At 39.6% G+C, this 13060-nt stretch overlaps 1 protein-coding gene across 1 annotated transcript in view; it reads right to left on the bottom strand.

Moving 5' to 3' along the window:
- Positions 1–13060, bottom strand: part of Mcc (MCC regulator of Wnt signaling pathway) — a 357943-nt gene that overhangs the window by 294820 nt on the left and 50063 nt on the right. The window contains exon 2 of the mRNA XM_076912699.1: positions 12474–12718. Coding sequence (XP_076768814.1) covers positions 12474–12718 — 245 coding nt within the window. The remainder of the gene's footprint in view (positions 1–12473; positions 12719–13060) is intronic.

Genomic DNA, 13060 nt, shown 5'->3' with positions numbered 1-13060 from the left:
CAATACCTCAAATAATCAAGGAAGCTAAGTTAGTGGGCCAGGAGTGGGAAGGTTTCAGAGTTTCCTGCTTCTTTTCACAAGATCTCTTAGTCTCTCTTCATGACATGACTTAAACTAAATCTAAATACACTTCTGAGTCTAGTGTTCCATATTTTCTCTCAGTCTGAAAATAAATAATTTTTATTTATTTTAATGGATGCTGCTGATCTCAAAAGTTACAAAAGCCTTAAGAATACCTATTAAGGATATTATCATTAAACCTTTAATAATACTCATAATTTGAAAGCAAGGTTTGTCACTCATATAAACTACCTCTGGATAATCTTGATTATCCTGCATTAATGCATATGTACTTCAGAATTTCTTCCCTCTATATGTTGAGTTGGGGCACACACACACACACACACACACACACACACACACACAATTTAAAAGTACTACAACATCTAATCCCAAAACAAAACCAAAACAACCAAAACAAACAAACAAACAAAGCCACCTTTGCTGGAATCTTAGCAGTGTTTGGGCAGCCTAAAGTTCTTTTTCCTTCTTGACTCAAATGGGTTTTTAAAGTCACTGTCTGATACCAAAGCAATGGTGAGCTCCAATGTCAAGATCCCTAAAAGACCAGGAGCAATAACAAAGCAGAAGAGACTTAAGCTTTGAGATTCATGCTTTACAGGGATCCCTTCAACGCACTGCATCCTAATCTTTCCACTAAAGCCCACCAAAGGCAGACGAGAGTCATGAACCCTAGGAGATAAATGCAGCCACCTCCAAGCTAGATATTTCTTTTGAAGTCTCATACTTTATCTTGAAAATTCACTTGCATTTTCAATTCTCCCTATATGTCAGCATTTGCTTTAATCCTTTTTTTTTTTTTTGCAAGCAAGATACCAGTGTGTGCAATTTCCAACCAAATCTCAATGCTTGAGAAAATGAACATTTTCATCTTGGGGCTTTTTGAATTCTTCATCCTTACTCACTGCCAAGCAGCTCCTACATGGCCACAGGCTTTAGTATGAGGGAAAGAAACCAATCATCAATTTGATGATTGGTTAAATATTCTAGCAAATTCTTCTTTGGAGTCTTTGCTGCTACCCAGGGACATCCCTTCATCTCTACATCCTTAAGTTTCTTTGCAGTCACTTCCTGAATATTCACTTTGGCTTCATGTCTTTCCATGGTTTCATGACAATGGCTCTTCTTTTTCTTCTTTGGCACACCTTCTTGACATCACCCGTTTTTCAATTGATGACTTTTAATGCTCTATTAGTTGTAGTCATATTTTTTGTCTTTATTCCTACTAATGTCACAAACTTCTAAAGGATAATTCTCATGCATATCACATTTACTACTCCATAACAGGCCACTGTAAAACTCAGTGACCTAGAAGAACAATTAGTTGTATTACAGAAGGAGCTAAGAGTCTCTACATCTCTATAGTTCATGCAACAGGAAGAGAAAAAGCCACTGGGTCTGCCTTGAACATTTGAAACTCCAAGGCTCAGGGCCTGCAACAAGGCCACACCTCATAATTCCATTCAAGTAGCACCAGTCCCTGACGACTATGCATTCCTATGGGGGCCATCCCTATTCAAACCACCATAGTTCCCATCCCTGAGACTAGGTGTTGGGAATATCAATCTTGTCTACTGATATTCTCATTGATTGATCAATTAGTCACCGATCACTTATTATGTGCAAGGCTCTTTTCTATTTACCAGGAATTCATAACCTACTAGATAAGATACATATAGAAATGAATAATGGAACACCACAGGAGTCAAGATTACAATGCATGCCAAGGATAGACAGTAAGATGTCCACTTGTTCAGTAGAAAACGTATTAATTTGGTTGTGTGACATGCAAAACAGGTATCTCCCAGTTCCCAACTACATATGCATATATGTCAGTGATATCCATCTTTATTATAATCTTTTAAGGATCGGGGAACACATATACAAAGAGGAGGAGAAAGCAATATTTACAAGACTGGATAGCAGACATCTGTTATTTTTTGCCTGCTCAGCACCCATTCTCCTTCAAGTGGTGCCTGGACCTTGACTTCAGGAGCTTCTCTGCAACTCTCAGTCCATATCATAATATGGCATCATCCCACCAAAATTGGACAGATTGATCATGTGATCTGAACCCTGGCCAAACACTTTACTATATTCTTCTGGCTAGAGCAAAAATTTCAAGTATACAGGTGGATCTAATTTTCCGTACTGTTATTTATGATAATGGTTTAGAAGAAAAAAAATGAGTGTAAGCTTGGGCTTGCTAGAGTCTATAATAAGGAGCCCAAGAAGAAAGCTAATTCTGAAGGGGGAGGCTGAATCACCAGTGTGAAAGATGGATGGTACATGAGACTCTGGATGTAGCCCTGTGGGAGTCCAGTTGCCTGGACATCTCTGCTAATTGTTAATTGCTCACTTAGTGCTCAAAGGGGATATAAATCACTTTGATTTGTAGCTAGTTTTACATTCTAGGTCAATCCAATTAGAATGGAAAAAAAAGATGCCTTCTTGTATTAAACTTTTTTAAGAATTAGAAAATAATTCATGTACACAGAAAAAATGTAGAACGAGTAACATTCATCTGGAAAACTGTGTCAGGACTGGATGGATATTTGTGGGTGTGAGTGATAGGTGATTTGGGTTGTCAACTTGAGTACATCTGGAATCAACTAAAATCCAAGCACCTGGGCATGCCTATTATAGATTTTCTTTATTGGAACCTTCTAGGTGGGAAGACTCAGCCTAAATCTGGAAGAGACAATTCAGTGACACCTATAGTTAACTGAAGACTCCTCTGGTAGCATGGAAACCAATGAAAGCCAATGGTTAATAATATTTGAAGGGCTTATTGTGGGAAACAAGGAATTTTGTGATTCTGTATATAAAGCTTTTGACACTTGGTATAAAAAATAAGGAAGATGACAAGCTAGCTGGTTGTTTCTAGAAGCTCAGGATAAAAGGAAAAGTATGATCAAGGCAATCCAGACCCAAAGGGCATGCATGGTATATACTCACTAATAAGTGCATATTAGCCAAAAGATACAGAATACCCATGATACAAATTACAGACCATATGAAGCTTAACAAGAAGGAAGGCCCAAGTGTGGATACTTCAGTCCTACTTAGAAGGGAAACAAAATAATCATAGGAGGCAGAAGGAGGGAGGGACCTGGGTGGGAGAGAGGAGTGGGAGGAAAAAGGGGCCAGGATCAGGTATGGGGGAGATAGGAAAGAAGCCCAGAGGGCCAGGAGAATGGCCAGAAATAATGCAGCAGTGGGAAGTGGGCATGGGAGGAACCTCTAGAAAGTCTCAGGGACCTGGGATGTGAGAGGTTCCCAGGACCCAATGGGGATGACCTTAGTAGAAATGCCCAACTGTGGGGAGATGAAGCCTGAAGAGACCATCTCCAGTAGATAGATGGGGCCCACAGTTGAGGCATGGAGCCACCCACCCATCCTCAAAATGTTTGACCCAGGATTGTTGCTGTCTAAAGAAAATGCAGAGACAAAAATGGAGCAGAGACTAAAGGCCATCTAGAGATTGGCCCAACTTGGGATCCATTCTACATGCAGGCATTAAACTCTGACACTACTACTGATGCTATCTTGTGCTTGATGACAGGAACCTAGCATGGCTGGCCTTTGAGAGCTGTACCAGCAGCTGACTGAGACAGATGCAGATGCATAGAGCCAACCACTGGTCTGAGGTAGGGGTCCCCTATGGAAGAGTTAGGGGAAGGATTGAAGGAGCTGAAGGAGATGGCAACCCCATGGAAAGAACAACATTATCAACTAACCAGATCCCTCAGAGCTCCCAGAGATTAAGCCACTAACCAAAGAGCATACATGGGCTAGTCCAAGACCCTAGCACATTTGTAGCAGAAGACTGCCTTGTCTGGCCTCAGTAGGAGAGGATGTGCCTAATCCTGTAGAAACTTGATGCCCCAGGAAAGGGGGTGCTGATAGGAGAGAGTGGTGTGGGTGGGAGGGTGGGGGAGCACCTTCCCAGAAGCAAAAGAGGCATGGGGTGAAGAACTCTGAGAGGGGGGACCAGGAAGAGGAGGCAACATTTAGAATGTAAATAAATAAAATGATTTAATAAAAATAAAAGAAAAACAGCCCCCCCCCCCAAAAAAAAGAAGAAAGAGAAAGAAAAAGAAAATACTAAGTAGCTCTATCATTGTATACAGTCTAAAGGTTTCTAAGTTTACTACCCTAGATGAGAATCTTCTCTCCAGCATCCATAGAGCTCAAGTTATGGAAAACCAAACTCATACATAGAAGATTGGCTGACCCATAGCAAAAATTCAAGTTTAAGTCATGGAGAGTGTTGGTGGATAAAGTAAAATTACCGGCTGGTAAGAAATTCGTTCTGTAACTTAAGAGGCAGATGTGTGAAAGGATACAGAAGCTGAGGACTCAGACCTTCACATTCCGAAGGTTTATCTTGCCTGAGGAATTAGTCTCCAGCCTTATCAGAGGATGCACCCCCACGCCCACCCTGCAATACTGCTCTCTCCACCTTTGCCAGAGGGAATCAATCCTTCATTGTATGTCAACCCAGCCAGTGACTTTCTCTGATGAAGATGCCAGGTGAAACAATACTTACGTCCTCCAGTGCATAACCAGACTTAAGGCTAAGCAGGTTCCTAGAAGGGATATAGAAAGCAGTTCACAAGGAGGTGTGCTATGCCACTAAAGAGCTTAATAAATTTGCTAATTCATTCAAGCAGAAGTTTGGGGGATCTGGTGATAGATTTTTTTTCTAAGGATCTGAGATAATGGTAGATGGAACATAAAATTGGATCAAGTGGACTTTATTAATACCGGTACAATAATAAAAGATTTGTTTAGATTATTTAGGTTTAATATGGAAGCTCACACTTGAAAAAGTGTATTAAAATTTTGTTTGGCTGAAACGTTTGCCATAAGACTGCCTACTGAAAGGAGCTGGAGATGTCTGATCTCTCTAAGCTTGGTATCGATGAAGGAATCTTATGGTTCAGGGAAACTGCAGTGCAAAAGTGGGTACCATGTGCTGTTGAGATAACATTTGTTCGTTGTGTGCAGGTTGTCTCTGTATATTCAATTGTTGACTGCCAAAGTGGCAGAGAGCTAAATACCAGCAGGATCTTGGTATTGTTGTTCCTATGGCCCATCCTCGGCCTCATATTTCATAAACATTCATCCTTCCTTACTTGCTGACTGGATTTAAAGATCTGACAGCCAATAGCTGGGCAGGAAGTGAAAAGCAGACCTTCTGAGCAGAAAGAAGGTCTGAGAGAAGAAATCAGGCAGGAGATTTGCCAGCTGGACATAAAGAGGAACAGAAGGACCAGGGCTGAAAGAAGGTAAAGAACTGGCCACGTAATGCTAGAATAGTCTGGATCATTTAGATGAGCTAGCTGAGAGTCTGCCCAGCTATATGCCTAAGCTTTCACCAATATTAATAAGTCTCTGACATTTAATCACCAGAGGGTACCAGAAAGTCCTGCAATACAGTGCAAAACCAAATCCTTCATAATAGAACAGCCCTGAAGACATGACCTTCACTAATGCTAAACAACACACAATGGTGTGAGGGGCATTGGCAATTTGTAAGTTTTTTGTCACTCTTCCCTTGTGCTAGGATTGAAGATGTTGCTGCTCAATTGGATGTATTAAATACAATGGGTTTAATTGGGCCCCAAAGTAGCAGGGGCCAGGTGGGTAGCAGCAGAGGTGAGTAGCCCAGGGCAAGGCAAGGGTAGTTAGCATTATAGACTGCACAGGTAAAGGGATTTTTACAGTGGCACTGCTTGTGTGGCCCTTTGGTATTGGTAAATCACTCATGATCTTTTCAGAAATGAAATAGATAAGAAGCCTACTAAGTTTTTGTTTGATCTCTGTAAGCAGAAAATTTCACAAATAAATTTTTAAATTTATTTTAAAAGGCTCCTTTGAATTGTAGTGAAAAGAATCTTAGCCTGTGACTCCATGTCCAGTCTTGAGCCAGTTTGCAGATCCTGAACCCCTTGAATGAAGGGGTTTCTCTGAGGGACTTTACTAAAATACCTAAGACTTTTACTTTCAGCCTTTCTTCCATCCTTTCCCAGAAGGTTCTACAGCCTTTAACTGTATACTGAGGAGAAGCAAATCCAGGCAGTATTCACTTGGCTTCTGAATAAATGAGCTTGAACTAACATGAATTGCCTTCCTATCTCTCTTCAAGAACCTGAGGACCATGCGCTTAGAATTTCTTAGAGTGGTCCCAGACAACAGTGCTCATTCCAATTTGTATCCTGGTTGTCTAAAGTCTTACGTTAAAATTACTTGGAACCAAGAATGGTGAGACACTCTTGTTACACCAACACTCGCAGGCAAAAGTAGGCGGACCAAAACTTTACTCTCAGTTGCATGGTGAGCTCAGTGATAGCTTGAGCTACATGAGGTTCCAGTCTTAAAACAGAAGTTGCTAGGGACCCAAAGAATCATCTCTTTCAACAGACAACTTCTTAATGTTCTTCACAGTTTGCTCAGCTTAGAGCCTGTTCCCTCTTCTAAGAGAGGAGGAGCCTACGATTAACTTGGCAGTACAGTAATAATCGCTATAGGAACTTTGACTTATTGAAAGCCTACTATGAGTAAGCACTGCATAGGTGCTTTACAGGTGGTAGCTTACTAAATCTTCTCAACCATACTATAATATACAAGTTTACACTTTAGCCTTAAGGAAGTAAAAAAAAAAAAATCGGAATAATTAGGCACCCACCCTGAGTCACATAGGAACTTAGCAGTGACCTGGCATCTTTCAAGTACATAATACAAGTCAATTGCCTAAAAGTCATCTGGTGCACACAGTAAATATTAGTAACTTTAACCATTAGCTATTGCCATAGCTATAACTATCAAACTAGACAGCTGATCTCTGTTGGTAAAAATATTATTTTTAAGATGACTTTAAATGGATATGAAAATGTAGAAATTCCTAGTTGTTCCAGTATCCTAATTTTTTTCCCCAAAGTATATTTGAGCAGAGAATGCTCTGTGAGTAAAAATCTATGGTCAATTAAGCCATGGAACTGTGATGTATTTTATTCCTCTCCTGGAGGGTCCCCAAGAAGCATTAGCACATTAAAGCTCTGAAACATCTTGCAGAAATAAAACAAAAAACTATTAATCTGCTTTAACCCAAACTTTTCAAATTCTTTGACAAAGGAATCCTTTCTTCTCATAATATTTATGATCATCTCTTGAAATCACCATCCCACAGAAAACACTTGGGATAAATGAATCTATCGAAATTCCTCTTCCAAGTTGAGCATGTAATGTTTTGACAGTTCTTTTTCTGCCAGCTTGACTCCCTGCTGTGGATGCGCTGTGAAATGTCAGAGCCAACAATAAAGTTTCTCTGACAGTTAATCATAAAACCCAAGTTTTTCTTAGGCTTTTCTTATGACAGCTCAACATTCTTTCTATGTCTCCCTATCTTTATAGCCACAGGTAAAAGCCCTACATTTTCTTAAAGTTCATTTTCACAGCATTTTCAACTCTGGCTACAGACAATATAAGTGCAGTGTCTCACATTTTGTAATCTGAGTGCCATTTCTAGCACTGATATAGCTCAGTGGTGCCCAGAATGTGTAGGATCCTGAATTCAAACTGTAGCTTGGTAACGGAATTTCTCATGCTATTCTTTCCTCTATAATTAAACTGTGGATTCGTTAGTGTCTAAAACCGTGCACTGCACTTCTGTGCATCCCTAAAAGAGCCTGCTCACACTGTAGTCCGCACACAGTCATTCATTTAATACCTCCACATCAAGCATCTCCCACAAGCCAGGAACTCTTCTAAGAGTCTTATTAGTTCCCTTTCTTATTGTTGTGACAAAGTACCTAAAAAAAAATAATAAATTAAGGAAAGCAGGGTTTACTTTTGGCTCACAATTTGAGGATGCAACCTACCATGGCAGGAAGGTGTAGCAGGGACTTGAGGCAGTTGATCACACTGCCTCTGCAGTAAGGCAGCAGAGAGAGATGAATGCTTTGGTAGTCAGTTCATTTTATCTTTTTTTATTCAATCCAGGACCCCAAGCCATGGGATGTTTCTAACTACATTCAGCCTTGTATAAAGTCTCCTCATAGACACACCCAGAGGTTTGCCTCCTAAAGAATTCTAGATCCTATTAAATTGACGACCATTATTTAATGCCACAATACTAAAGTGTTGGAGCAAAAGAGACAGTCAAAGTCATTAGCATTCTAATAGAAGCTTTATTGTATCTGGGGAAAAGGTAATTACATGTCCAAGTAGATTCATACTATAGTGTCAGATAAGGCCATGTGATGTGCAGTTAGTGGACAGGAAAGCTGAAAACATAAATGAGATGAGGCAGCTTTAGCTTGAGAAAGGCTGTCCGAATGGCCTATCAGTAAGTTGAACTCTGAATAATAGAAAAAAAATTATTCTATAAAAGGGTTGCAGAAAACATGGTTTTAGGTCAGAGGAGTTGGCTGAATATGCTGAATTGGAATAATAGCAGGAAAGCCAGACTGGAACATACAGTGTAAGTCACCAAACTTGGAGTCACCAAGATCAACTCAGAATAGCAAGCATGGGCCAGACTCTGGTAAGGATTTTGGATTTAGGGAGATAAGGAACATATAGAACATTAAAGACATGGACTTCACCTAAACATGTTTTCACAGAATTAAAAGACAATTATGACTTCAGAGCAAAGAACACAATATTGGGACTAAGAAAGAAGAAGGGAGGTACTTTTAGGTTATCTTTATAGGCACCTATAGATATGGTAGTTATTTAGACAACATGGTGCAGGAGAGCAAAGGTTCTGGATCTACTTTGTCAAAAGACTCAAAAATTGACTGGAAAATTAGCACAGTGGTCAAGAACACTTGTGGTGCTTACAAAGGACCCAGGTTCGATTCCCAGCATCCACATGAAGGCTCACCATCTCCTTGGGCACCAGGCACACATTGGGTACACAGAAGTGCTTGCGGATAAAACACTTATACACATAAAATGGTAAATAAAATCTAAAAAGACAGAAGAGGAGGAGGAGGAGTTGGAGTTGTTGTCAGTGAGACTTTCAAGCTTGAGCAAAGAAGTAAGACAGCGACATTTCTTAGACTCGAATATTTCCCAGACCATGATAGTTTTGAGAAGAATGGGCTTTAGAGAAAACATGTGGAAGAAAATAAAGTTATTATATTTTATTGCATTAAGATTGGGATGTCTATGAGTGACACAGGAATACATATGAATTTTACCTTATTCGAGACCCCATGGAAATGTATGTTCAAAGCACTGGCACTAAAATACACATGTTTAGAACCATGAGGCCAAATGAAAGCACCTAAGAACATTCCCAGATGCAGGCACTTGAACCTTGAGCACTGTGATTTAATAAACTACTTCTGTCTTTATAAAACTGTCTTGTCTCAGCATTTCATCAAAAGGAATGCACAGTGGCCCAATATGCTTGCATTCAGTTCTCAGTATGAGCCAGCTATTGCTGGTGGCACATGTGTATTAACTCATTCTCTGCAAATAATAATTGTCCCCATTTTACACATTTTACACATTTGAGAAAGTAGAGACACAGAGAGTTGAAGTGATTTGTAGAGGGCTATGTTGGCACTTCAAATGACAGAAAGATTCACACTCAGACTGAAGTATCAAGGACCGGAATAAACCAGTAGGGGGTTTCACAGCTTCTGTTTGGTTTGTTTGATTATTTGTTTGTTTTGTTTTGTTTTTCTCAATTCATGATATGTGATATGTTTCATCTCTTTTTGGTCACCTCTTCTCTTTCAAGAACATGAATTTCGATCAAAGGCAGAAAGAAAATTATTTTACAGCTTTTTCCTCTGGTTGAGTCATTTTAGTGGGATAAAACTAATGTGATATTACCATCAATTCTTTTCAAAATTCTCTTTTAGGATTTGCATAAGTTTCTACTACATACAAATTAGAAAATGTGTTATTCTGCTGTGGTGGCATACACCCATAACTCCAGCATAGGGCAGGCAGAGTCAGGAGGATCACTGTATGTTTAAGGCTAGCCTGGGATACATAGTGAGTTCTAAGTGAACCAAGGCTCCATAGTAAGACTCTGTCTGAGAAAACAGAACAGAACCAAACAAAAGACCTTAAAACAGTCCACATTCAGATTGAAACTTTATCCATTGTTTTAATGACTCTATAGCATTAAATTATTAAGCTATTTCATGGCTTAACTCCCACCACATACATACATTTAGAGTATGTAAACACACACTTGTATTTATACAAGAAATCTATGTTCCTAAAAGAAAAAGAGAGAGAGAAAGTAAGCTAGGCAGAATGAAGTAATTTCATTCCTTCATTTAATATTTATTCAGTGTCATTTTTGTTAGGCAATCATTGTACATTGCACCTTTAAATACTATATATAAAACTATGAAGAAGTGAAAGGAAAAACTTTTAAGATACCAAACAAAAACTTTGGGATCAGTCCTCAGTACCCAATAAATGGGAGAAAGGAAGGAAGGAAGGAAGGAAGGAGGGAAGGAAGGAAGGAAGGAAGGAGGGAAGGAAGGAAGGAAGAAAAATAAGTAGGATAAATAAACAAACAAACCACACAGAGAGAGACATAGTTGAGAAGATAGTGCAAGAGACAATGATAGACAGATAGAGACAGACAAAGATGGAGAGTCAGAAACCAAGTAAGACTTTAGAAGCCAACATACCACATGTATCACTGTTTATTATTCCTATATGGTGATGTTAAAATGAATTTTATTTTCTTTTGTTTACCTTCCCCCACATTGTTTTCTACAATGAACATATATTGCGCTAATGTTAAGAAAAATACTTCAAAATAAAACATGTCTACAAATTTGCAGAGAGCACATACATCACTGTAATTGTCTTTGGAGCTACAGTGTAATCCATAATGGTAGTAAGGCCTGGTAGAAAGATGACCTTTTTATTTCTTCAGTGACTCAATAATAATGCTCTAATGATTCCACTGTGCCCTGGTTTGTTTTCTGTTGCTGTGATAAAGACCATGGCCAAAAGCAACTTGGGGAGGAAAGGGCTCTATTCATCTTAGAATTTACATACAATCCATCATGAAAGGAAGTCACAGCAGGAACTCACGACAGGAACCTGCAGGCAGGGACTGAAACAGAGGCATAGACTAATACTGTGTATTGTCTTGCTTCCCCATGGCTTGCTCAGTTTGCTTTCTTATACAGTCCAGGACCAGATGCCCACAGGTGACAGTGCCACCCACAGGGTAGACCCTCCCACATCAATCATAAATCAAGAACATTCCCCCACAGACTTGCTTATAGGCAATCTGATGAAGGGACTTTTCTCAACTGGGGTTATTCTTACTAGATTACTAGTTTTGGTAAAGTTGGAAAACAAACAATCAAACACAAAAACAAAAGTCAAAAGCTACCAGGACACACTGTCAGGAACATTGGTCTAGGTGTCTCTCCCACAGCTGTCTGCGTGGTGTGGCACTACAAAACTTCCCATGTTAACTGAAACAACTGATGGGGAAATCAACATGAATTGGCACTTTCCTTTCACTCTTTATCAAAGCATGAAACTGAGAGAGGATCTAGGAGACAGTTTTTAGGTTTTTTTTTTTTTTTTTTTATTCCTGAAGGACCAAACATAGTGGTACATACTTTTAACTGAAGCATTCAGGCAGATCTCTGTAAGTTGAAAAGCAACCTGCTCTAAAAACAAAATATAAGTAGAAAATTTAGATGTTTTCTTGCCCCTTTGTTCCATCCACTTTTAAAGATGCCTCTTTGTTTTTTTAGTTGTGTAAAATTTCAGACATTTAAAAAGTACATAGAGGTGGGGCTTGCAAGATGGCTCAGTGGTTAAGAGCGCTGGCTGCTCTTCCAAAGGACCCGGGGTTCAATTCCCAGCACTCACATGGCAGCTCACAGCTGTCTGTAACTCCAGTTCCAGGGAATCTGATTCCTTCACACCAATGTACATAAAATGAAATTTAAAAAATTAAAAAGTACACCTATAGTTGAGTACTCTAAAGTATGTGTAAGAAATCCCATTTTTATCACCCATGTTAATTATCAAAATCCTTAAGTATTTCATTTTTAACTGCTTGTCTTGTATCAGAAGAAATTATAACATTCACAAAAGGAATGGGTTCAAACTCTCAATCTCCTTGCCTCTGTTCATCAAGTGCTGGGATTACAGACTTTTAGCATCACACTTGGTTCTCCAGAGATATTTAAACAAATTATTACAGCTGGAAAATGTGAGAATCTGGAAAGAAAAAAGCTAGGAAGCAAGAAGCCATTGGAGAGAAGATGTCACCAGAGGGAAATCCCATGTGAGTGGAAGGGGACAGGGGCAATCACTTAGATATAATGTAGTTGGGACAAAAGGGTATGGTCATACTGCCACTTGGTCACACCTACCCAGACTGTTGTCACTGCCTGTGGGCCAGGAAGTGATTCTTTCCCTCAGCTTCTTTTTACTGGACTTGTCTGACTTCACGGAAAGGTCTACTTCCTCCTTCCTGATCTCTCTAACAAGCTGAGTGTGGCACCTTGTGAAGTCCTGGAAGGAGATTTTCCCGTTTTCATCTGTGCCCAATTGGTTCATGATCTCAGCTACTGACTCTTCCATATTCAGCTGTCGGCAGACCATCAGCAAGTCATTCCTGTGGGATAAACACAGGAGACCGTGTCAGAAGGGCTAAAGAGAGTTCTTAATGAAATAAGAAGCAAAACTGTTTCTTGACTGTACTTGCTATAGTATACTGATTTTAAACTTTCTCATTGCTTCCAGAAAAATGGTAGTGTACAAAACCATATGGCCAAGTGTTTAGGCTCACACCTTTAATCCTGACATTGGGGAAACAGAGGCAGGTGAATCTCTGTGAGTTCAAACCCAACCTGGTCTACATAGCAAGTTCCAAGCCACTTGGAGTTACACCAAAACAACTGTCTGTCTCCACCAAAACAAACAAAAATCTGTTTCATCTGGGTTTTCTAGACAAAAA

Source organism: Arvicanthis niloticus, chromosome 14 (genome assembly GCF_011762505.2).
Source record: "Arvicanthis niloticus isolate mArvNil1 chromosome 14, mArvNil1.pat.X, whole genome shotgun sequence".
NCBI lineage: Eukaryota > Metazoa > Chordata > Mammalia > Rodentia > Muridae > Arvicanthis > Arvicanthis niloticus.
The sequence above is the reverse complement of the archived record's forward strand: the minus strand, read 5'-3'. Positions and strand labels throughout refer to the sequence as shown.